At 43.1% G+C, this 22,059-nt stretch overlaps 1 protein-coding gene across 8 annotated transcripts in view; it reads left to right on the top strand.

Moving 5' to 3' along the window:
• The first annotated feature begins 902 nt into the window (after positions 1 to 902).
• Positions 903 to 22,059, top strand: part of LOC109559099 (natural resistance-associated macrophage protein 2) — a 43,820-nt gene continuing 22,663 nt past the window's right edge. For 3 of the 8 annotated variants that reach the window (XM_019960567.2, XM_070789105.1, XM_070789106.1), the window contains exons 1-11: positions 903 to 990; positions 12,230 to 12,301; positions 14,020 to 14,171; positions 14,892 to 15,017; positions 15,803 to 15,922; positions 17,478 to 17,584; positions 18,122 to 18,192; positions 18,301 to 18,368; positions 19,626 to 19,781; positions 20,434 to 20,592; positions 21,429 to 21,515. In XM_019960567.2, the coding sequence (XP_019816126.1) occupies positions 948 to 990; positions 12,230 to 12,301; positions 14,020 to 14,171; positions 14,892 to 15,017; positions 15,803 to 15,922; positions 17,478 to 17,584; positions 18,122 to 18,192; positions 18,301 to 18,368; positions 19,626 to 19,781; positions 20,434 to 20,592; positions 21,429 to 21,515 (1,161 nt within the window). In that variant the 5' untranslated portion in view covers positions 903 to 947. Of the gene's footprint in view, positions 991 to 2,154; positions 2,309 to 2,383; positions 2,991 to 12,229; positions 12,302 to 14,019; positions 14,172 to 14,891; positions 15,018 to 15,802; positions 15,923 to 17,477; positions 17,585 to 18,121; positions 18,193 to 18,300; positions 18,369 to 19,625; positions 19,782 to 20,433; positions 20,593 to 21,428; positions 21,516 to 22,059 lie in introns of those variants that run through there. The other 5 variants (XM_019960568.2, XM_019960569.2, XM_019960572.2 and 2 more) reach the window with 5 other exon arrangements.

Genomic DNA, 22,059 nt, shown 5'->3' on the forward strand with positions numbered 1-22,059 from the left:
AAGGTACTAAGCAGATTTCCCATAAAACTGCCAGAAGACTTCCTGAAGGCAGCCAGTTCTTCCTTCCAGTAACCCCCTTATTCTCCTCACTCCCTTCCAATGCCTCTCCTTTCCAGCTTTGCCTCCGGCTGGCTGGAAATAATAATCTAGGATATTTGCCTGAGGCAAATTCCTCCACCATTTTCCCCCCAGATTGAGCAATCCTGGCTTTCTCTGGATATATATATCACACACATATACATAGCAGCCTCAGGTGTTTTTTGTTTTTTCTTTAACATCAGACACTGAGTCTCGGGTTTGTGTGGCTTTGTTGTCCGCCTGTTTATCACTGATTGACCAGGCTGATGCCAGCGGGTTCTTCAGATCTCAAGGGATGGACTGGGTGGCGTTTTTACCTATACTCTGAGACTCCCTATAATTACACTGGCACTGCACGTACCTATGTGGAAAATACTCGTGGACTGTCAGGCTTGGGGTTAAGTGGTTTCACTTTACGTTTCAGGGTGCAGAGTCCTAGTGCACATGCAATCCTGGTTCAAGTGCCCAAACCAGCTTCACTCCAAGTGGGGGTGGCATCTGGGAAGGAAAGCAATTCCTCTTACTCCACCCCTTTCCACCACTTGGCACACACAGGCTTGCCTCGAGCACCCGTGAAATAAGACAGAGATGAAATCTTAGAATTAAAGTTTTCACAGGCAGTTAATTGTTCCTTAATATCCAGGAGTGGCAGATATATGATGCTTTCCTTTTCATGGAAGGTCAAAGATGAAATTTGATTATGCTTTGAAGGGTGTGGTTTGCTTCTTGAAATTCTCTGCAGTGTCTTTAACAATGTGTTGCCCAGAGCAGGGTAAGGGGCCTGTCTAACCAAGGGGAGGCGCACTTGTCTCTATATATAGAGGCAAGAAACAGGAGCGCCACTGGGAAAGTCAGACCGAGCCTGCACAATGAAGAAACAGCTTAAGGAGGATGCCCCACAGTGTGAGCTAAGTAAGTAGCCAGCAATAAGCATATAATAGCCCAGGGAATCTACCCACCAGAGCAGACCTGGAACGCGATAAGAAGGCTCCAGCCATTTTATTTTCTAGTTGCAGTACAAGTTCCCAAAGGAAAGGTTCTGTTCTGGAGGGACTTCATCAAGCCTTTCTGAAACACTCTGTATGTGTTGTAGAGAGATTCTCAGAACTAATTTGTACCTTTTCTTTTCTCCCTAGGAGAAATTCGGTATGGAAACCAGCCTGTATCGGATCACTGATGATGCTCAGATCAGTTTTTTTGGTCCCTGAATTTGTTTGTACTTTACTTGGATTTTCCTTTTTGCAAAACCCTCCTTTTCTCTTCTCTTGGACTCTTTTATCAACTAATAAAAATTTCTCCTAGCAGTTTTTACACGAAGAAACATGTTGGAGGGCTTTATGCTTTTCTTCTCTAGGTCTATGACTTGATTAGATATGCTTGGTTACCTTTAAGGAAAGCGGTTATGGGGGCGATGTGGGGGCCGGTAGAGAGAGGGGTCTAAGAATGTTTCTGCAGCTGTAAAGGACATTGTAGAAAATTAGGGTGGTTAGTCAGACTATTTTCTCCTTTCTGAAGCACCACTAGCCTGGTCGTAATCTTCAGACAAAGACTGGGATGTGCGATTGAAACTGGGAATGGAGCGGGACTGCTTTGGGGTAGGTGGAAAATAAAGTTTGGGAGAAGAAGCGAGGCAGCTGAGTAGGAGAAAGGAAAATTCATTGCCGAGACTTCGGAATAGGGCACCTGATGCAGTCGAACTGGCTGCACTAGCTGATGCTTCGCGGTTCCTCCCAGGTGTGGGGCGCTCTTGGTGGGGCAGCAGATACCATGATGTGGTTCTGGGGGCGGGAGGTGGCTATACTTGGCAGGGTGGAGCTGGAATTCTCATAGAGCCGTGTCTCAGAAGAAATGATCTTGTCTTCCAGGGCCTAACGAGGCCACGGCGAACTACAGCAGGAAACGTACTCGTCCGCAGGTTGCTGGCGGGGTGGGAGACTCCACAACACAGTGTGGGTTGGACCAGCTCCAGCACTAGCTCCGCCGCAGACAGCTCCCGCCCAGGCCTCCGTGGCCCCGCCCCCAGTCAGCCTGGAGTGGGCGGAGACTCGGGGTCAGTAGTCAGCCTGCCACGCGCGTTGGCCGCTGCGGCGAATATGGAGAGTCCAGCCAATAGGAACGTGCGGCTGCGATCCTGTCGGCCAATCGCGGGGCGTGTAGGCTGGCGTGGCGCTGGCTCCAGGGATATGGAGCCGCTGGAGCGGGGACCGATTGTCAAGTGGTTGCGGAGCCGGTAAGGTGGGGAGCGGGCCAGGTCAGGGGTCACGCGGGCGCCCCGCTTTCCCGGGCTCCCGGCGGCTCGAGGGCCAGCCTGGGACCAGGCGCCGCTGCCAGTATTTGGGGTGCGGGGCGCCAGGCGGGTCTGCGAGGGGCGGCGCGGGCTGGAGGGCCTGGACGCGGGTTCCAGACGGAGCCGCGTTCTTCAAAGGAAGAGCGAGAGGAGGGCGCCGGGAGGCGGGGGAGGGAAGCGAACGCCGGAGGTCGCAGGGGCCTCGCCCCTTCCCCGCCGCGGCCTAAAGAGACCTGAAGAGAAAATGGCTGAAGCCCTGGGCGGACCTGCCGCGGTCCCGGGACCCGTGGTCGAAGGTCTGCTGACCCCGCTTCACGCCGCGGGAGAGGCCGACGGACGAGGGGCAAGGTCCCCTCGGCCTCCTTGTTATCTTCGGAGCCCTGATGCCCCGTCCGCTTCCTGGGCCTCCCGCCGCCGCACTTCAGCGAAAGAATTCATTTTACTTCAGGCGACATCCAAGAAGGGCCTCTTCGTGTGAAGGGCCTGGACAGACCGCTGAGTCCTGCTGTGTAGATCGGTTTTAGGGCTGTTTGTGCAGCCTCCAGGCTCAGGAACTTTTGTAGGGGCAACGCACTCCGTGTGTGAGAAGGGTGGCTGGCTGCTCGACATCTGTTCGGTTTCATAGGTTCGTGCTGTTGCAGCTATGTTTACTTTTGGACGTTCTCTTTTTGTTTGTTTGTTTTGTTTTCAGTTGGTTTCCCCCAGTTCTCTTCATATATCAGACTATTTCAAAGAGCATCATTGAAGAGGTTGAATAACCTGGACTTGAGTTTTCCTGTGTGTAAAGTGAAGATACTCTCATACCGTCCACTGCTTTCAAAAGAAGTGTGATGGAGTTAAGGGAGTGTGACACCTCTTTAAAGCAAAAAGCAAAAGCAAAAATTCTATGGAATGCGAGGCAAGAGGAGACAAGTTTCCAGAAACTTTTGCTGGCCATAGTTGTAGTGAATATTGCTGCAACTAGGGGACCTTGTGTTTCTCCCGTAACTCTTGTGGAATCTGAACCCCAACTAGTTTGCAGCACTTCTGGGCTCTGTAAACCTTTGAGCAGGATTCTTAGGCTCTTTGTTCTTTTGTTTCCACATACTTAAAATGGGGATTGATAGTATCTTAAAGAGTTGGTGGTGAGTATTAAATGAATTAATACACATAAAGTGCTTAGAACAGTTCCTAGCATGTAGGACCTTTTGTTATAATATTATTACCTGTAAGTGCCTTCTTTCCCCTAAAAGATTCCACACTAAAAGAATTCTGACTTTATTACTTATTCTTTGTTCAGAATCCCCTGAGCCTATGGCCAGTGAACCCTTAGGCCTGTTTTCCATTCACATCTTGTGACTATAGACTCTCTGCTGGGTGTTTATCATTAAGTCAGGTTGGAAACTCCAGCTCTGCAGTACCGTCTGTCCATGATAGCTGTGTTGGGTAAATGAAAACCTCTTTGGCTGTTTAGTTTTTCATTGAGTAATATTTCATTCACAGTCTTGGCCTACAGACTGTTTTTTTTTTGGACCCACTACCAAAAAGGCCATGATTGCAGCACACTTGGTTCCTCAAATTTCCGGGATGGCCATGGGACTTGGGCGGGGAATTTCTGGGCAGCCTGGCTGCAGTTCTTATTAGTGAATGGGGAAGCTTGACGCAAGTCTTACTCTACTGTTAGGAAATCAGCGGTGATCCCTTGGAATACACCTCAGAGCTAAGCAGATTTGGTTCATTTTTTAAAAAAAATATTTATTTCTTTTGTTTATTATTTATTTGGCTACATCAGCTGAGATGCGCTGAGTTCTCTCTGCGGCATGGGCTCAACAGTTGCCCCACTGCACGTGAGATCTTAGTTACCCAACCGGGGATCAAACCCACGTTCTCTGCATTGGAGAGTGAACTCTTAACCACTGGACCACCCAGGAAGTCCTTGGTTCAGTTTTGACTCAATACTGGTGTTTACAAAGCAGCATCTTTTCTATTAATAATTGACTTTTAGTTCTAAGAGTTTGGGTGAGTGCTGTGAAATCAAAGACGTCTTTAGCCCCTATCTTCTTATTGTGTATGTAGATAGAAATGTCTGCTGACAGACTTAGGCTCTTTCTGTGAGTTTAAAAGTTTCTCTGAGGTTCTCTTGATACTATCTGGAAGGCTTTAATAGAAGACATTTCTGTCTTTCAGTTCTCCCCTTCCAGGAAAACTGCTGTTTACATAAGTAGCAGAATTGGGAACTAATCGCTAAATGAGAAACTTTGGATTTACAAAAAAAGAACATGGCTTACTGCATAAAGTATGCTGGCCTGTTTGCTAGCTTTTTATTAAGACAATTTAGTATTTGTGTAGTGTTGAAAGTTTGATGTTGGCTTTGTGCAAGTGAAGACCATTGTGAAACCTTTGTGCTTTAATAAGGAGGACAGGGAGTGATATCTTTAAAGAGTTAAGTGCTTGAGGCAGAGAGGGAAGCCTTTTTCTTTAATATTGTTGTCATCTTTATCATGTGAGTCTGGTTTGAATAAATATTTTGGAAAAGAGGACAGGGAGCATTTGAATGTGCAGAATATGAGGAGTTCGGAGACTGAGATCCTTGTTGTCTCAGCCATCCAATGCCATTTAGTCTTGATTATTTAACAAACGCATGTTGAACAATTAACGTTCTTGGCCCCTGGAGACATGAAGAGCCCTCCAGGTATCATCAGGAATATCATGGATATAGTAAAACAATAAATATGAATTATAAACTGTAATATCAGAATGGAATGTCAAAGAGTTGGCCAGGAATGATAAAAATATATTTATTGTCTAATTCCTCTTCCACTTTTAAGATCAGAGTAACTTACATTTTTTAATGTAAGAATCAGCTCCCAGTAAAAACTTAGATTGGGAAATTAGGGTTCTCAGTCTTGTCTTTGTTCTTATTACTAGTAGGTCATCCTGTGTGGGTATTTTTGTTTGCTTTGGTTCCATCCATTTATAGAGTGTCTATACAATTCCTAGGTAATGAAAGGAGGCTGCAAGTTAACTATTGAAATTTCAGCAGGTTCCAAAGAGTAGAAGGAGGCCTGGAGAATCTTATATATATTTTCTGTTTTTACAGATAATTTTTCTTTGCTTTAAGCAAAGAAACTTTGGGGAAAATATGTACTTAATATTGTTAAGGTCAGTCTGCATTGAGGGAGCCAGTATCTTTCATTGGAATAAATAAGTTGAATGTAATCTAATGGTAATCATTCCTCACTTCTGCCAGAGAAAAGCTATCTTAAGTATAAGGGCAAAACGTTTTTTTTTTTTTCCCCTGAGGCAAGAAGTGGGTATAGATTAGTTTAATAGACTTTCTTACTTGAGGGTAAAGCTGTCTTTGAAATTTTTGCAATGCTTGGAGTTGTGTTCTGAGATAGTTGTGTCAGGCCCAGAAGGCCAGGTTGGGCTGTCAGAGGGAAATACTACTGTAAACATCGGTCGATCGGGAGGAAATCAGGGGAAACTTACAGTGAGAGTTGGGAGGAACAAAGACCAAGCTGTAGTTTCTGGAAGTAAGATATTAGTGGCCCTGTCATGTAAGCAGGCAAGGAGGTTTGGAACCTGACTAAGCCTCAGAGGGCTGAGCAGAGAAAGTGAAGAGCCCAGTTTAACAGATACTAATTGGGCCCTTCTAATTCTGAAGTCTCTGGCTGATGAGTGATATTTTTGTCTAAAAGCACAGTACTTCTTGACAGCCTGGCCACATTTCTCCCCACTGTTATCGTCTTTGACACCCAGGCAGCTGATGTTGTTATCAACTGTACTCTTCCTCCCGGTATCTTACCCCCTCTCTCCTTTAATTGCTGCCTAACCTTTCTCTTCTTTCTTAATCATTAGATGTTCTCCATGTTAGGTTTTCCTTTCAACCATAAAACAGATTTTCAAAAGTCTAAGTCAGGTGGCAAACAGCGAACTTGGTGAGTTGAAATTGTGGTATTCTGAAAGACTAAATGAGATGTGTCCAATTTTCAGATCATTACTATGATATAAAAAGTCAGTAACATGAAAAAAAAAAAGGAACACAGTCTGTGGACCTTGTGCCAGAGAGAGAGAGATGCTCTGTAAGTGAAGCTCTTTGTACAGCGGCAGCACTGTTTGTACTCAATGAACTGGGTGTGCTTGTGTGGCTTTCAGCTTACTGAAGTATTACCCACTAGGGTGGAGAGGATTAGAGTTTCAAGGCGTTTTTGTTAACCAGAGGGGCTTTTCGCTTTGTTATTTTGTCAGGAAGTAGAGGTAATCTCTTTCCAACCTATCTTTTTTTTTCAATATGTCGATTTTATATCAAGTTCATTTTTATGAGAGAAAAATAGGATTTTTTAAAATCGAAATTTAAAAAGCAATTCCACACTTCACATCCTCAATTATAATTTAGAAATTCACATGACTTTTCTAAGCTGATTTCTCTCCCATCATCCACTGTGGGGGGAGATTTTTGGAATCAATTAGATGGATATCTTGATGGAAATACTGAGAAATGGGTGCTTTATTGACCTGGAGTGGAAAAACAGAGGAAGTTACCGTTTCTCATTTTGAAAAATGGCCAGTAGTACTCCTTATTAAAGCCTGTAGGTTCAGGGACTTGCTTGGTGGTCCAGTGGCAAAGGCTCTGCTCCCAGTACAGGGCGGGTTTGATCCCTGGTCAGGGGACCAGATGCCACATGCCGCAACTAAAGGTGCCTTGCGCCTCAGCTAAGACCAACGCAGCCAAATAAATAAATAGATATTTCTAAAAAACAAAGGTTCAGACAGCAGTGAGCTCTGTTTGAACCACGGAATATTTCAGTTTTGTTGACTCTCAATCATACGGGGGCAGGAGCTCACCTTCATGAGGAACATCTTATATAATATAAAAGCTAGATTAATAATAATGGTTTAGTAAGATTATCAAGTGCTTTAGCCTTAAAGTAGACCTTTAGAGAAAAGGGAATTTTAGAAGGATCTAGAAATCTTTATGTTTTCTTCAAGCAAATGGAATTCTTTTTTAAATTTTTTTTTTCATCACAACTCCTTTTTATTCTCTAATAAACAACTTGAGTATGACTTTTAATGCCTGTTTCTGGCAGTTTCCACTTTGTCACCAGCATGTTGAACACTGAGTATTGGCTGAGGAAGAAGAGGTGGGTTTGCCAGTCAGCTTTAAACATTCCTGTTCATATATATCTAATCAACTGATTCCATGCACACTTTTATGGTTGCCTCTATGAAACTTCTTTTCCTACTTAATGCTGTCTCTGATTTTATTTATATAATGGGGGAAAGACGGGGAGAAGAATTAGAGGACAGTTCAAAAAACAGTCCTCTCCAAAACTTCAAATTAATTTTAGGGAGACCTTTGCAACAGCTCCTAAGATCAATGAAATGGCTTGGGGTACCCTTGCTCTCTATAAGAGAGTTTTCTAAGAAAAATATTAGTTTAAATTCAAGCATTTTTTTAGCCGTGGGGGGAAAAGTTGAAGTTGTATGTATTTAATATTCAGTATTTCACACTTCCTTGTTGGCGATTTTTAAACCAGTTTTGGGCTATTCACACTGTTCTTCTAGAGTTCTTGTAAATGCCAAGAGAACACCTGGAATTACTGTGAATTAAATTTCATAAGTTTTTATAACTAGTAAGTGTTGGAGGATATAACTTTTTATTTTGATGTAATTTCAAACTTGCAGAGAAGTTGCAAGAGTAGTATCAGGGAATAAGTGCTTTCAGAATAACATGATATGATAGTAGTAAGCAGCAGATGCCTTGGGGAACATGAAAGAGGGCCATTTAACCCATTTTAGGGAGTGAAGAGGAGGATTTGCTGAGGAGGATTTTTTTATTTCTTTGGATTCAGGAGAAACTTCCAAATCACAATTTCAGAGTATGGCTGTTTGCGCACTAAGTCCAAGTAGTAGTAAGTTAAGCTTGAGGCTTCAGCTCTCTGGAAATCCACTGCAGAAGCTCCATCAGAGAGAATTGGTCCCTGAAGTGTTCGTTGAAAAACGGAAGGTTCCTGAGGTGTTTGTTGGGGAACTGAGTAAATCTGCATGATCTTTATGTTTTTAAAAAATAAATGATGCATTTACTTGGCTTTTTTTTTTTTTTTTAATTGTAAAACTGCACACAGTGTATTTTCATGAGAGGTCCTTTTGCTTGACCTCGTTTGTGCTCCTCCACTCCTTGCTCTTGGAGTTGGCATTACCAGTTTTGGGCATGTCCTTTGGATTTCCTCTGTACATGTATTTTCTCAATCTCTCTCTTTTGCTGCATAAATGATAGCATAGAGTTCTATAAATTGTATCTTTAACTTCACAGTGTATCTTGGAGACTGTTTCCTGTCAGTCCGTTTAGATCTCCCTTGTTTACAGTGTTCCATTCTATGAATGTCGTAGTTGTCTTTTGACGCTGCAAACAGTGCTGTGAGAAATATTCTTGCATATGCTGATACTTCCTGTACAAATGTTTCTTTATTATGCATTCTTAGAAATGGAGTTGCTGGGTCAAAGGATATGTAGACTTTTGACATTTAGACAGAAAATGTAATTAGCACTCTTATCTTGTAAAACAGTCTTACAACTTTTTTGATAAGGAATGGGATAAAATAGTTATATTACATTGACCCGTGAGTGCCTTTTCCCCCCGCTGCTGTCGATGGCTGTTTGATAGGAGGAAATTACTGGCTTTAAGAGAAGGTGACACTTAGTGGTTGGGGGTGAGCTAGAAAGTCAAGGCACATTGTTAATCATAACTGTCCGAGTACTGCAGGGTTGAATCTTGTTGCTTGTATCTCCACTTGATCTTTTTCTTAACGTAATTTAATGACTGAAGTGACCTGGTGGTATGGTCCTAGAGAGCAGAGTGGTCTTATATTAACTTACTGCTTCTGTATGGGTGTTGGATTTTCGTGAAAACCTTAACATTGGGCAGCACCCAGAGCCTACTGACTCTCCATTCCTTGCTCTAATTATGTTCTCTAGACACTGCAAGCAATGGCGCTTATAATTTGTTGACTCAGTGTTTTGATGAGAAATTTGGAATAGGGAATTCCCTGATAGCCTACTGGTTAGGACTCAGTGCTTTCACTGCCGGGGCCCAGTTTGATCCCTGGTCCAGGAACTAAGATCCTACAAGCTGCATGATGCAGCACAACAAACAAACAAACAAACCAGCAAACAGGTTGGAATCTAGAACCCATTTTCTTTCTTGGAGAGAGATTTCACAGAGAAGATCAGACTTCTTGTGTTTTACAAGTTCTGTAAGTAATTTTGGGAACAATCACTTAGAATACTAATAGTAATTATTAAAATTTTTATCTTGAGATATTTCTTTTTAAAATTACTTAACTGTCACCTTTTCACACTTCATATTGGGGAAAAACACACTACTATCTCAACTGTTTTGCTTTTTTAAAGATGCAAGGTTTAAAGGCTCCTTTTGGACAGGGATCGTCCTCAAGTACACTGAACGCTTCTGTGCCTTCTGATACCGAGTGTCGTCACGCAAAAGTAGTCGAAGTTTATCGATTCTTTACGAGTAGGGCAGCAGTTAGAAACTTGAGTTATTCTTAATAATAACAATATAACATTAATAGTAATATTCTTTAAAAAATAACCACTTTTAACACTTTTTGGCACGTCTTTCCATTTTATTTATTTGATTTATTTTTTGGCTGTGCTGTGTGGCTTGCAGGATCTTAGTTCCCCATTCAGGGATTGAACTGAATCCCAGGCCACAGCAATGAAAGGCTAGAATCCTCATCGCTATGCCACCAGGGAACTCCCAATAATAATACTCTTTTTGGGGGCAGTGGGATGAGGGGCCTGTGCTTTGTGGCTTGTGGGATCTTGGTTCCCTGACCAGTGATTAAACTTGCCCTTTGCAGGGAAAGCATGGAGTCCTAACCACTGGACCACCAGGAAATTCCCGATAATAATAATGTTCTCAGAGCTGATTGAAGTATAAGGAAGTTGTCTCATATAAATAGCCCACGATTTCCCGTGTAAGAGCCGTAGTCCCAGATCGGATTTGTGGTTTCTAGTTTATTGTGTGTTATCCTGGCTTCTTAGAATTAAGTAAAAGTATCTGTGTTGTGATTGGAATCCAAGTGGTACTGCTGCTGAGTGGTCAGATGTGTAAGTCCCATTTAGTTGAGGTGCTGGCTGAAAGAGGGGTGGGATTTAGTCAGCAGTATTGAGGTCTGCTGACGAAACCATCTCATAGCACAAACTGATAGGAAGGACATGGCTACTGTTTATTATAGGAGTCTCCTTATTGGTGACTATAGAGTTGAAAGTTTGTATTTTCTAAATTAGCAAGATTTAGATGTTGGTATGTTGTGTACTCCAGAAAATAGATGAAATCTAATACTCCTTTCAGGTCTTAATTCTGTAATTTGGCAAAACAGATATAGAATATGTTGATTTGTTGTTGTTTTAGTCGCTAAGTCATGTCTGACTCTTGGGACCCCCATGGACTGTAGCCTATCAAGCTCCACTGTCCATGGGATTTTCCATGCAAGATACTAGAGTGGATTGCCATTTCCCTTTCCAGGGGATCTTCCCTACCAGGGCTTGAACCCAAGTCTCTTGCATTAGCGTGAGGATTTTTTACTGTTGAGCTACCAGGGAAGTCCTAGAATATGTCGGTAGATTATCTAAAAAAGAAAGTAGAGCACTGTTCACATAAGAGCAATAATCGTCCAAGAGTAGAAAAGGAATAGTGAAGGAGAGAGAAGGGGAGGCTTCCTCAGTTTTTCAGGATAGTTGTTATTGGGATTGAAGGGGTGGTGGTTAACAATATTATTTACCTTTCCCATTATTTCTAAGTTTAGAAATAACTAAGAAGTAGATTCCTTAATCAGTAGATCAGAATTTTTAAACAATTAACCTTATTGGTGGAGTTGACTGGAGAATATGCCATAGATCTGTGGCCCAGTGGGCTTACTAGTATTCCCTCTACCCCCTGTTAAACTTAGCCCAAGTAAACTTAAGCTCTCTACCCCAGTTAAACTTAACCCACTAGGAGGCTGGACATCTGAGATACCCCCTCACTACCACACCCCCTCTCACCCCTAATATCCCTCACTCCTCATCCCCCCTTGTAGGTTACTTATTGCTGATGGAGAGAGGTGCAGGCGGGCTGCTGTCGGTGGCTTTTTCTCCTGGTGCCTCAGCTCTCCTTGAGGGGAGCATGGTCATTCACTCTTCTCTCAGTTGTTGAAGTGTTGGGGAATGAGACCTGAAACCTTACAGCTGAAGTCTCTCTCAGGGAAAGATGAGACTGGGAAATAGTGGCCCTCTTCTACCAGTGTGCTGGTGAGGTCTTTCCCCCTTCTCCCCACCCTCCAGAAACTTGAAACATGAACTTAAATTGTTAGTTAGATCAAAGAGTTATAGATCTTTGTCCTTAAAAGCTCATCAAAATGGTGGGAAGTCAGTCTTTTAAATATTTGGGTTAATTGGAGGTAAAGGGTGGGAGACTGGGTGATTGATTGCCTGGAAGCCTCTGTATGGAGGCTTTTTTGGTGTTGTTCAGTTGCTAAGTCGTGTCCAATTCTTTGCGACCCCTCGGACTGCAGCATGGCAGGTTTCCCTGCCCTTCACTATCTCCCGTGGATACTTATTAAAAACTACTTGCCCACTTGCCTGAAATAGCTTTTGCTTTACTTTGGTTTCCACGTGTTGCCAGTATTTCATTTTTTCCCCTTAAATATCTCTTAATCATATTCTGAAAACTGTGATTATTTTCAAGGTTATCTAATTCAGTAGAGCAATTATTCTTTTTGCATAGTAAGGGTTCAGTCAAACAATGTCACAGAATACTGGTTGTGAACTTGTTTTAATTTGTTCTTGCTAATTCTCTTCCTTCTCTTCTCTCTTTTCCAGAATCCTTTTCTAAGAACTCAGGCACTCAGGTATCCACCATGGTGTTGGGTCCTGAACAGAAGATACCAGATGGTAATTTACAGCTTTGTGTTATTGACTCATTTTTGTTTGAAATTAGGCTTAAGCCAGTAACAGAAATTTACCATATTGTCCTTCTTGTCCTCTGTTCCATCAAAAATTGTCACCATCTCCTGTCCCCCAGCCAACTATATGGAGACCTGCTCCATTCAGAGGTGACTTAGGTGACCTGGTGACTTAGGCTGTAAATGAAAATGGATTTATAACCACAGAGACCTGCCTCAATTTTATTTCCAGTTCTGAGATGAGCCAAGATTAGCTGCAAGTCTGGTTTCTGTAGCAATAGTGCTTGTAAAGGCAGTCTAACTTGCAGACCTGGTATAAAAACCTCTGGGGTGCTTTGGCTGCTGAAGACACTTCAGATAAGAGTGGAACAGGAAAATACTGAGCTAGCACCTTATAGAGTATTTCATTAGACTTTATGCTTTGACTAATCCTTCCTGAGTCTAAATTTCTCCTTTAGAATTTCCATTCCTTTTCAGTAAATTTACTCCTCAATTCAGTGTCACTTAAGGTGAAGTGGGTCAGTTCCCTATAAAAAGAAAGCTTTTGTTTTTCTAATTGGCGGTTGCAAGGGGTTCTTGGAAACCCTGAGATTAGAGCTTTGTGGTTAAAAATAGCCATTTGATGGTCTCAGCAGACTGGGTTTCCTAACTTTCTGGTGACTTAGCCCTTTTCTGTGAGACCCTCGCCCTTACCCTCCCCACCCCCCCCCCCCCACTGGCCGGATTTAAAATTAGCAGCGAAATGCAGGAGGAAGATTAATCACTCTGGTGATTAGTCTGCGGTGAGCCTTCCTGTCGCAAGGGTGACACCTCCCCCTCCCCAGGCTCTTCACTGCAGGCCTATGTCAGGTGGCGAAGGGTTCCTTTTTGGTCATTTCTCTGCGGCTACAGATTTTAGCCTGAAATATGATAGTGGTTTGTAAGTTAGCCGTTTCTGGGGAAGCCTGATGGAGATATAATGTCCAAGGATGATCCTTTGACTAAATCCTACCAAATAATGGGTGGGAGGTGGAGAAAGTGTCCTGTTAGCCTATTTCCTTCTAAAAGTTAAGATTTGGGTGATCAGTGAGGCTAGTCTGGGGATGTTACATATTGAGCCCTAGACATCAGTGATTTTGGAAGAAAATGAAATGATTCTAGAAATTGGCAAGTGACAGTAGAAGTGTGAAACTACGGGGAGGCCGTTTGTGAGATTAGTGTTGAAAACCGATATAGGGCTTGGTGACTGGAGAAGGGGGTTGTGAGGGAGCTTTTTTACTGTAAGCATTTTTGTGTTTCTCAAATTTTCAGCCATTTGAATGTATTGCCAATTCAAAAATTAATTTAAAAATATAGTACTGGAAATTGAGACGGAGTTAGGTAGATCTTGTGCATTTATTGAGGTATTAAAAAGATTTAATGTTAGTACTTCTAAAGATGATTACTGATATTACCAACTGCACTGGACTTCCCGGTGGTGCAGTGGTAAAGAATCTTCCTCCAATGCAGGAGACACCGGAGATGTGGGTTCCATCCCTGGGTCAGGAAGATCCCCTGGAGTAGGAAATGGCAACCTGCTCCAGTATTCTTGCCTGGAAAATTCCATGGACAGAGGAGCCTGGCAGACTACAGTCCCTGGGGTTGCAAAGAGTCAGACACGACCAAGCACCTTAATAGTAGTGTATTTTGTTCATTTTAATTCATTTCTTCTCAATTCTTTTAACTCAGAAGATGCTTCTGGAGACCATGGAGACTCTGCCAGTCTTGGTGCCATCAACCCTGCATACAGTAACTCCTCAATTCCGCAGTCCCCCGGGGCGGGCTCAGAGGACCCCTTCACCACCTACTTTGATGAGAAGATTGCCATTCCTGAGGAGGAGGTTAGTGACAGGTCCTTGGAGGAAAATACTATTATCTAGGGAAAACCTGTGTACAATGTCTGCTAGACAACTGAAGATCAGCAACCTCAGAGTCAATTCTGGCAGGCAATCTCTGAAGACTGAATTTTTGTAGTCAGAGAAACTGTTAAGGAAACTAAGGTCCTTGAAAAACCATTGCCAAGTTTTACTGGTGAGCATTTTTTGATCCAGAAAGCATGATTTTCATGTTCCCTTTTTTACGTTGCCTTTTGTCCCATTTGGGTAGTGTTTGAGCACAGAGGTAGGGGTTATTATTGCTGGGGTTTTAGAATGAAAGGCTGTTGGAAGGACAGGTAAGAGAAGGGCTCTTATTTGGACAGAGAGCTAGCCAGGTTGCTGATAAGGAATGGATAAGATGGAAAAGAAACTTGGACACACCTATGTCCAACTTCTGAAATCCTTTGTTCTTATGAAGCTGATATTGTTGCTTTTTATGTGATAAAATAATACATAAGTTAGACCAGGAATTTGGAGGTGGTAATCATTTTTTTTCTCCAAGATAAATTTTATTTTATTTTATTGTTATTTTTCAAGTTTTTTATTCTGTATTGGAGTATAGCCAGTTAACAATATTGTGCTAGTTTCGGGTGGATAGTGAAGGGAGTCAGCCATACATATGCATGTATCCATTCTTCCCCTGGAGGTGATAATCATTTTGTTCTGTATTCCTCTCTTGTACAGTACTCTTGTTTTAGCTTTCGTAAACTCTGGGCCTTCACGGGACCAGGATTTCTTATGAGCATTGCTTACCTGGATCCAGGAAACATTGAGTCTGATTTGCAGTCTGGAGCAGTGGCTGGATTTAAGGTGAACATGGAGTCTTTCCCCCTTTCCTTTTTAAACACTCACAGCGTACTTCTCTGCTCTGCCTGTTGGATATCAACCTTGTGGGCTATGTGCTGATTCTATATTGGCTCTGACACTTAGATGAAAAGTGCTTTTCCATCTTTTTTTTTTTTTTAATCCCAACTAGGAATGAGAATGTATTTATTTATTTATTCCTAGCTGTGCTGGGTCTTTGTTGTTTGGCGCAGGCTTTTCTCTAGTGGCAGTGAGAGTGGGGGCTACTCTCTAGTTGGGGTGCACGGACTTCTCATTGCAGTGGCTTCTCTTGTCACAGAGCAGAGGCTCTAGATGTGCAGGCTTCAATAGCTGTGTTTCCCAAGCTCCAGAGGCCAGGCCCAGGAGCTGTGGCATACGGGTTTAGTTGTTCCGTGGCATGTGGGATTTTCCTGGACGAGAGACTGAACCCATTCTTCTGCATCAGCAGATGAATTTTTTACCACTGAACCACCAGGGAAGCCCTTTCCGTCTGTTTTTTAAATTTTATCATGTGGTTGGTTTTTAGTTTTGTTTTACCCAGATAGTTTCCTTGAACAAAAGCACAACTGCAGATGGGAAAAACTAAGGCTCAGAAAGGTGCGAGGTGACCTAGCAAGTTCTGTGCAGAATGTGATACAGAACTCAGATCATTGGATTCCTGAGTGGAGCTCTTTCCTGAGTGTACTCTTTCCCCTTGACATTGCCAGACAAGCAAACTTAAACCACTAGTTATCTCATGAGTGTAATGGTGGGGTTTTGTTCTTCTCTAGTTGCTCTGGGTTCTTCTGTTGGCCACCATCGTGGGGCTCCTGCTCCAGCGCCTTGCAGCTCGACTGGGAGTGGTCACTGGGCTGCATCTGGCTGAAGTGTGTCACCGCCAGTATCCCAGGGTAAGCAGTGTTTGTTACTCATATCATAGGTAGCTGTGTGTCTAGACATTTGGGACTTGTTGCTGTCTAAGGCAGGAATGGGTAGACCCAGTGTCTGGAGGATAGCTTTAAACTGACTTGATTGTTCAGTCAGTTCAGTCGCTCAGTCGTGTCCGACTCTTTGCAGTCCCATGAATCGCAGCATGCCAGGCCTCCCTATCTATCACCAACTCCCGGAGTTCATCCAAACTCTTGTGCATCGAGTCGGTGATGCCATCCAGCCATCTCATCCTCTGTTGTCCCCTTCTCCTCCTGCCCCCAATCCCTCCCAGCATCAGGGTCTTTTCCAATGAATCAGCTCTTCGCATGAGGTGGCCAAAGTATTGGAGTTTCAGCTTTAGCATCAGTCCTTCCAAAGGACACCCAGGACTGATCTCCTTTAGAATGGACTGGTTGGATCTCCTTGCAGTCCAGTTCAAAAGCAGAGACATTACTTTGCCAACAAAGGTCCGTCTAGTCAATGCTATGGTTTTTCCAGTAGTCGTTTATGTTTGTGAGAGTTGGACTGTGAAGAAAGCTGAGTGCCGAAGAATTGATGCTTTTGAACTGTGGTGTTGGAGAAGACTCTTGAGAGACTTGATTGTTAGATAAGTACTAATTAATCTATCTCTTGGAGAAGGAAATGGCAACCCACTCCAGTACTCTTGCCTGGAGGGTCCCATGGATAGAGGAGCCTGGTAGGCTACAGTCTATGGGGTTGCAAAGAGTCGGACACGACTGAGCGACTTCTGGTTCATCCTGAATGTTTAATCTCCTTTCCTGGCTGTGAGAGAGTATCTTTACCTGCTTTTTTTTTCTTATATGCCTCTCAAAAAAAAAAAAAATTGGTAACTTGTAGTTTGTTTTAGCTTCTCTTTCTTCTTACATTTCTTACACTTCATGTTTCTTAGTTTTTTTTTTTTTTTCCTGGCCTCAGTGAGCTAGCACTTCTAAATTTCTTTCTGTTCGATTATTTGACCAGATTAGTTCCCAGATTTTATTATAGAACACCCAATTCCAACACTTTGCCCCGAGTCCCTTTGCATATCTTGTCTTTTTTTTTACTTGCTTGTGCATTACTATATTAAGGATGACTCCAACCTTTTCATGTTTGTTTTGTCTCTTCAGCTATGGTCAGGATAGATATTTTCTTCTGTAGTATTTTATTCTCTCCTGAACAGTATTTTGACCATCTTAGCATCCTCATTTCCCCTAACACTTTCAGGATTGTTTTTAGGCAAAAAATTAAGTGGAAATAATGAATGGAAACTCCATTCTTGTGTCAAGTAAAACAGAAGGAGAAGAAATTGGCATCAGCTGCTGTCCTAACCTTGACTCAGGCTCTACCACAAAGAGCAGCCTGGCCCTCTCTGTCAAGGGACCGAGTAAAGCTTGAGTTCTGGTCCTTCATCTCTAGACCTAAGGCTTAATAAAGGACTGTTATTGGATCACTGCCAAAATATGAATTCCAAACTATGGAGGAAGTTCTTAGAAATGATTAATTAAGAACCGTATCTTTCTGCTGTTTGATGTTTAGGTTCCACGAATCATCCTGTGGCTGATGGTGGAGCTGGCTATCATTGGCTCAGACATGCAGGAAGTTATTGGCTCAGCTATTGCCATCAATCTCCTGTCTGTAGGAAGGTGAGGGGTTTTTCCTCTACAAATAATCATTGTTTTGCCAGATTTCAAAGCAAGCGTAAAAAGAAAATCCCAAGTCATTTTCAGTTTTCAAGATTCACCTCAAGTATTGTTTTTTTCTGTGGAACCTTTCTGGAACCACCGTCTTCTCTCCTGCCAGATGTAGGCTCTCTGTCTTCCATGTTCTCATGTCAGGTTATGCAGACCTGTTGTTAGCCAGTGTGTGGCAGTGTGTGTTATAATTAATTTGTATCTCAGTTTATCCCACTTGATAAGTGAGTCCCTTGAGAGATAAGACCCTTACTTTTTAGATTTGTGTCCTGAATATCTGAAATCGTAGACAAAATTCGAATGAATGTATTACTTTACTTAGTACTGAGATCCTAAACTACACAAGGTCTGGCCTCCTTGCTGCTGTTCCCTTTTCCCGAGTCCTTAGTCCTCCAGGTGTCATGTATCTGGAGAGCTGTTGGGAAACTGGGAAATGGGTCTTTCTCATTGTTTCTTTCCTATAATCTCCCTTTTTAATCTCTGACCTAGGATTCCTCTATGGGGTGGAGTTCTCATCACCATTGCAGATACATTTGTATTTCTCTTTTTGGACAAATATGGTAAGGACAGTGGGAATGGAGGGGTCTCTCAAAGGAACTGCTTTCCATCATGTGGCTTATGGGGTAATCTGCCTTCTGTGAACTCACTACTGTATTTTTCCCCTTTAGGCTTGAGGAAGCTGGAAGCATTTTTTGGTTTTCTCATCACTATTATGGCCCTCACATTTGGCTATGAGGCAAGTATTACAGGCTTATTCGTTAGCTTTATTATTATCATTATTAACTTTTTAAAACAAGGCTTTTGTCCTTTTATTATGAAAGACAGTACATGCTAACAAAAAGCCGAATTCAGAACTGGCCAATTTTAAAGGAATAAGGATGTGGCAGAGACTAGTGTCCAGGAAGACCTGCAGGGACTCCTAGTTTAAAACTGTACTAGAATTTCTGGTCCCAAGTTATTCTCAGCAACAGAACAGCATTGGAGAGGGTCAGGAAAGGGGTTACAGCATTATTCTTGGCTGTTAACATTAGAGGGGTTTGTTTTTGCTCATCCTAGTTGACAGTAGCTGCAGCTTGGACTTTCTCTGTATTGTAACAATTAGTGAACTATAGGGGATACAGTACATGTTTCCCAGTTTGTGCCCCAATCTGGACATTCCATTGGGTTAAAAGTAACCCTAACCCTACCATTATATTCAGTAATGCTCCTGTCTGTGTCCAGTTATTATAAACTGATTTCTGCTTATTGGCCTAGCTAAGCTTTTGAGAATGTGTCTACTCTATGAGTAGATGATAGAGCTTGGTCTAAGCCTTCAAGAGAAATGCTGAACCAGGAAAAAGTGTTTCTGAGTGAGTCTCAGCAGATGCTAGTGGCAAGTGTTAGTGATTTTTCTATACATAGGTGAACATGGAAGCATGATTAGTGTGGATAATCAGGAATCGACTATTCTAAGGTGTGTCTCACAGGAGTTATTGTGACAATAGTATCAATAAGGCCCTTAGCAGCTGTTTTATTTCTTTAGAATATTAATTAGATTCTCAACACATCCAGGCTCCCCAGGTGGTGCTGGTGTTAAAGAATCGGCCTGCCAGTGCAGGAGACACAGGAGACTTGGATTCTGTCTTTGTGTGGGGAAGAGCCCCTGGAAGAGGAATTGGCACCCCTCTCCAGTATTCTTGCCTGTGAAATTCCATGGGCAGAGGAGCCTGGCAGGCTGCAGTCCATGGGATTGCAAAGGGTTGGACATGACTGAGCAGCAGCACTACACATCGATTTCATGTATCTAAAATACAGTGTGAAGTGTCTGGATACCCCATTCCTAAATTCTCTGAACTGTACTGCTTGGTTTTTTTGGGTGGTTCTGTGTTCCTCATTTCCTGTGTAGTTGTTGATGAAGGGGTTTAAGGAGTAAAGATGCAGTGTTTTCTAGTACTGTGTTACTCCCTAGTCTCATATTCCAGAAAAGACTAATAGCTGTTCTGTTTGTGTGTAGTATGTTACAGTGAAACCCAGCCAGACCCAGGTCCTCAAAGGCATGTTCCTGCCATCCTGTTCAGGCTGTCGTACCCCACAGATTGAGCAGGCTGTGGGCATCGTGGGTGCTGTTATCATGCCACACAACATGTACCTGCATTCTGCCTTAGTTAAGGTGAGCAAGACCTTTCTTATCTCAGTGGCCTGTGTAGTTTCATGGCATCTTTTCCTTTTGTTGCAAGGGACACACACTTAGTTCACAACTGTTGAAGCCCTGAAGGAGCACGTGTTTTTCCACAGTTGGACTGCACACTCTTGTATCACCAAGGTGACCAGAGATGGGACCAAGATGACATAGAGAAGGGACTAGAGTCCTTCTTAAAAGATCTGAAGGGGCACCGTGTCTCTTGTCTTTAAATCTCAGATGCCTGAATGGCCTCATGGAGATCAGGAGGAAAGAGCCTAATCTGTCTTTTACCAGTTAATCCATCACAATCGTTTGTTGGAAGATTTCAGAGACCTTTGTAATTAAGGTGGTGTCCCCATTAGGTCTGAAATCAGATTGTTCTCATAGGTCAGCAGTTCTTCCAGCCACATAACTGAAGGCTCAGCAGTCACTCGTTCACTTTTTCCTCTTTGGGATGTATGATGTCATCAAAGGGTCATGACTTCTTACTCAGTCAGTGAATCAGGATGTAAGTGGAGTCTCACATTTCATGTGGTCAGTTGTTTGCCCCTTAGGCCTTTCACCTGACTACAGACTTATGAAATATCACAAGGAAACTTGTTCCAATTCATCAAAAAGTGACTGTTGCTGTTCTCTCTAGTCCAGACAGGTAGACCGAGCCAATAAGCAGGAAGTTCGAGAAGCGAATAAGTACTTCTTCATTGAATCCTGCATTGCTCTCTTTGTTTCCTTTATCATCAACGTCTTTGTTGTCTCGGTGTTTGCTGAAGCATTTTTTGGGAAAACCAACGAGCAGGTGGTAAGTAAGCCCGGGTCCTGGGTAGTAGTGGATGTGAGGGTAAAGAGGAGGCTGCATTGGGGCAGGAAAACGTGACAGTGACTTCGAGCTCAGGGGAAATAGATCTCAGTGCTGCCCCTAAGTCATGGCACTACTCAGGTTTACATCTGGGGCTGTGACCAAGCCCAGACCCTCCTTCGTAGCTTTAAACAGGTAAGGAAGCGTGCCTTAGCCCAAGGTTGCCTCGTGCCGTTGTTGGTGGCTTCATGTCTGGCTGTTCTCATCCCCTTTTGCTTCCTGTTTACCAACTACTGGCTGCTTGCCAGTCCTGCCATTTAGTGCTTACCGGCGGGAGGAGTCAGCCAACAGAAAATAAAGCTATGGCTAGACAGGCTATTTTATCACACTGAATTCTCTGTCCTCTTGACTCCTGATTGCCAATCTAGGTGTTTTTTTTTTTTGCCAATCTAGTTTTGATAAGTCCTTTGATTCCCACCCATAGGACCTCTGACTCCTGGCTCTGCTTTGAATAGGCCACTCTGTTCTGGGCGTCCTCTCATATTTGAAGTCTGTTTAAGGGCCCTCACCACCTATTATCATTTAAAATGACCCAGCATTCGTGTATTACCATGCACACTCTGACTCGAGGAGAAGCTTTTGGTGACCTGGGGGCGTAGGAAAAGTGGGGAGGCAGAGCTCAAGGACCTGCCGCCAGCCTCTGCTGTCATCAGCCTGTGTCCAGTGTCTCACCTGCAGGACTCGTTTCTTAGATGATCCGTCTGTGTGTGAGCTGTTGGAGAGGTCTTCTTCTCTGAGTTCTGGACTCAAAAGTTGATCCTAAACTGCTTTGGTTCCAGGTTGCGGTCTGTACAAACAGCAGCAGTCCCCACACTCACCTTTTCCCAGACGATAACTCAACACTGGCTGTGGACATCTACAAAGGGGTAAACGAGTCCGGATTTCTGATCTCTGCTCCTGAATCAAGATTCTCAGCATAGTGTCTGGTCTTTTCAGTGGGTTCACTTCGGAGCTCAGCATATCTTCTGTGGAGTGTCTTTTTTTCAGAGGTCCAGATGCCAGACAAGCCTTTTGGATTACGTGGAAGGGAATAGGAGATCAGCTGACAAGATGATTTAATTGTATCAGCAATTCCCAAACTTATGTTGATAGCATATTGTTTTCTATGTGTTAATTGGGGAGACTAAAGAAGTATCCCTGGTAAAGTGGTCTTTTTTGTGTGTGTGGCTGAAGACTATTTATTTATTTAGATTGTGCTGTGTGGCATGTGGGATCTCAGTTCCCGGACCAGGGGTGAAATTTCTGCCCCTTGCATGGGATCACAGAGTCTTAACTACTGGACTGCCAGGGAAGTTCCAGTAAAGTGGTCTTTACTGGGGCCTCTCTGTCCCTTTTATGCTGATTACATTGTGAACCTCCAGTGGTACACAATACATAGTATTTAACATTTCTGAAATTTATTGGAGGTTT

Source organism: Bos indicus, chromosome 5 (assembly GCF_029378745.1).
Source record: "Bos indicus isolate NIAB-ARS_2022 breed Sahiwal x Tharparkar chromosome 5, NIAB-ARS_B.indTharparkar_mat_pri_1.0, whole genome shotgun sequence".
NCBI classification, from domain to species: Eukaryota; Metazoa; Chordata; class Mammalia; order Artiodactyla; family Bovidae; genus Bos; species Bos indicus.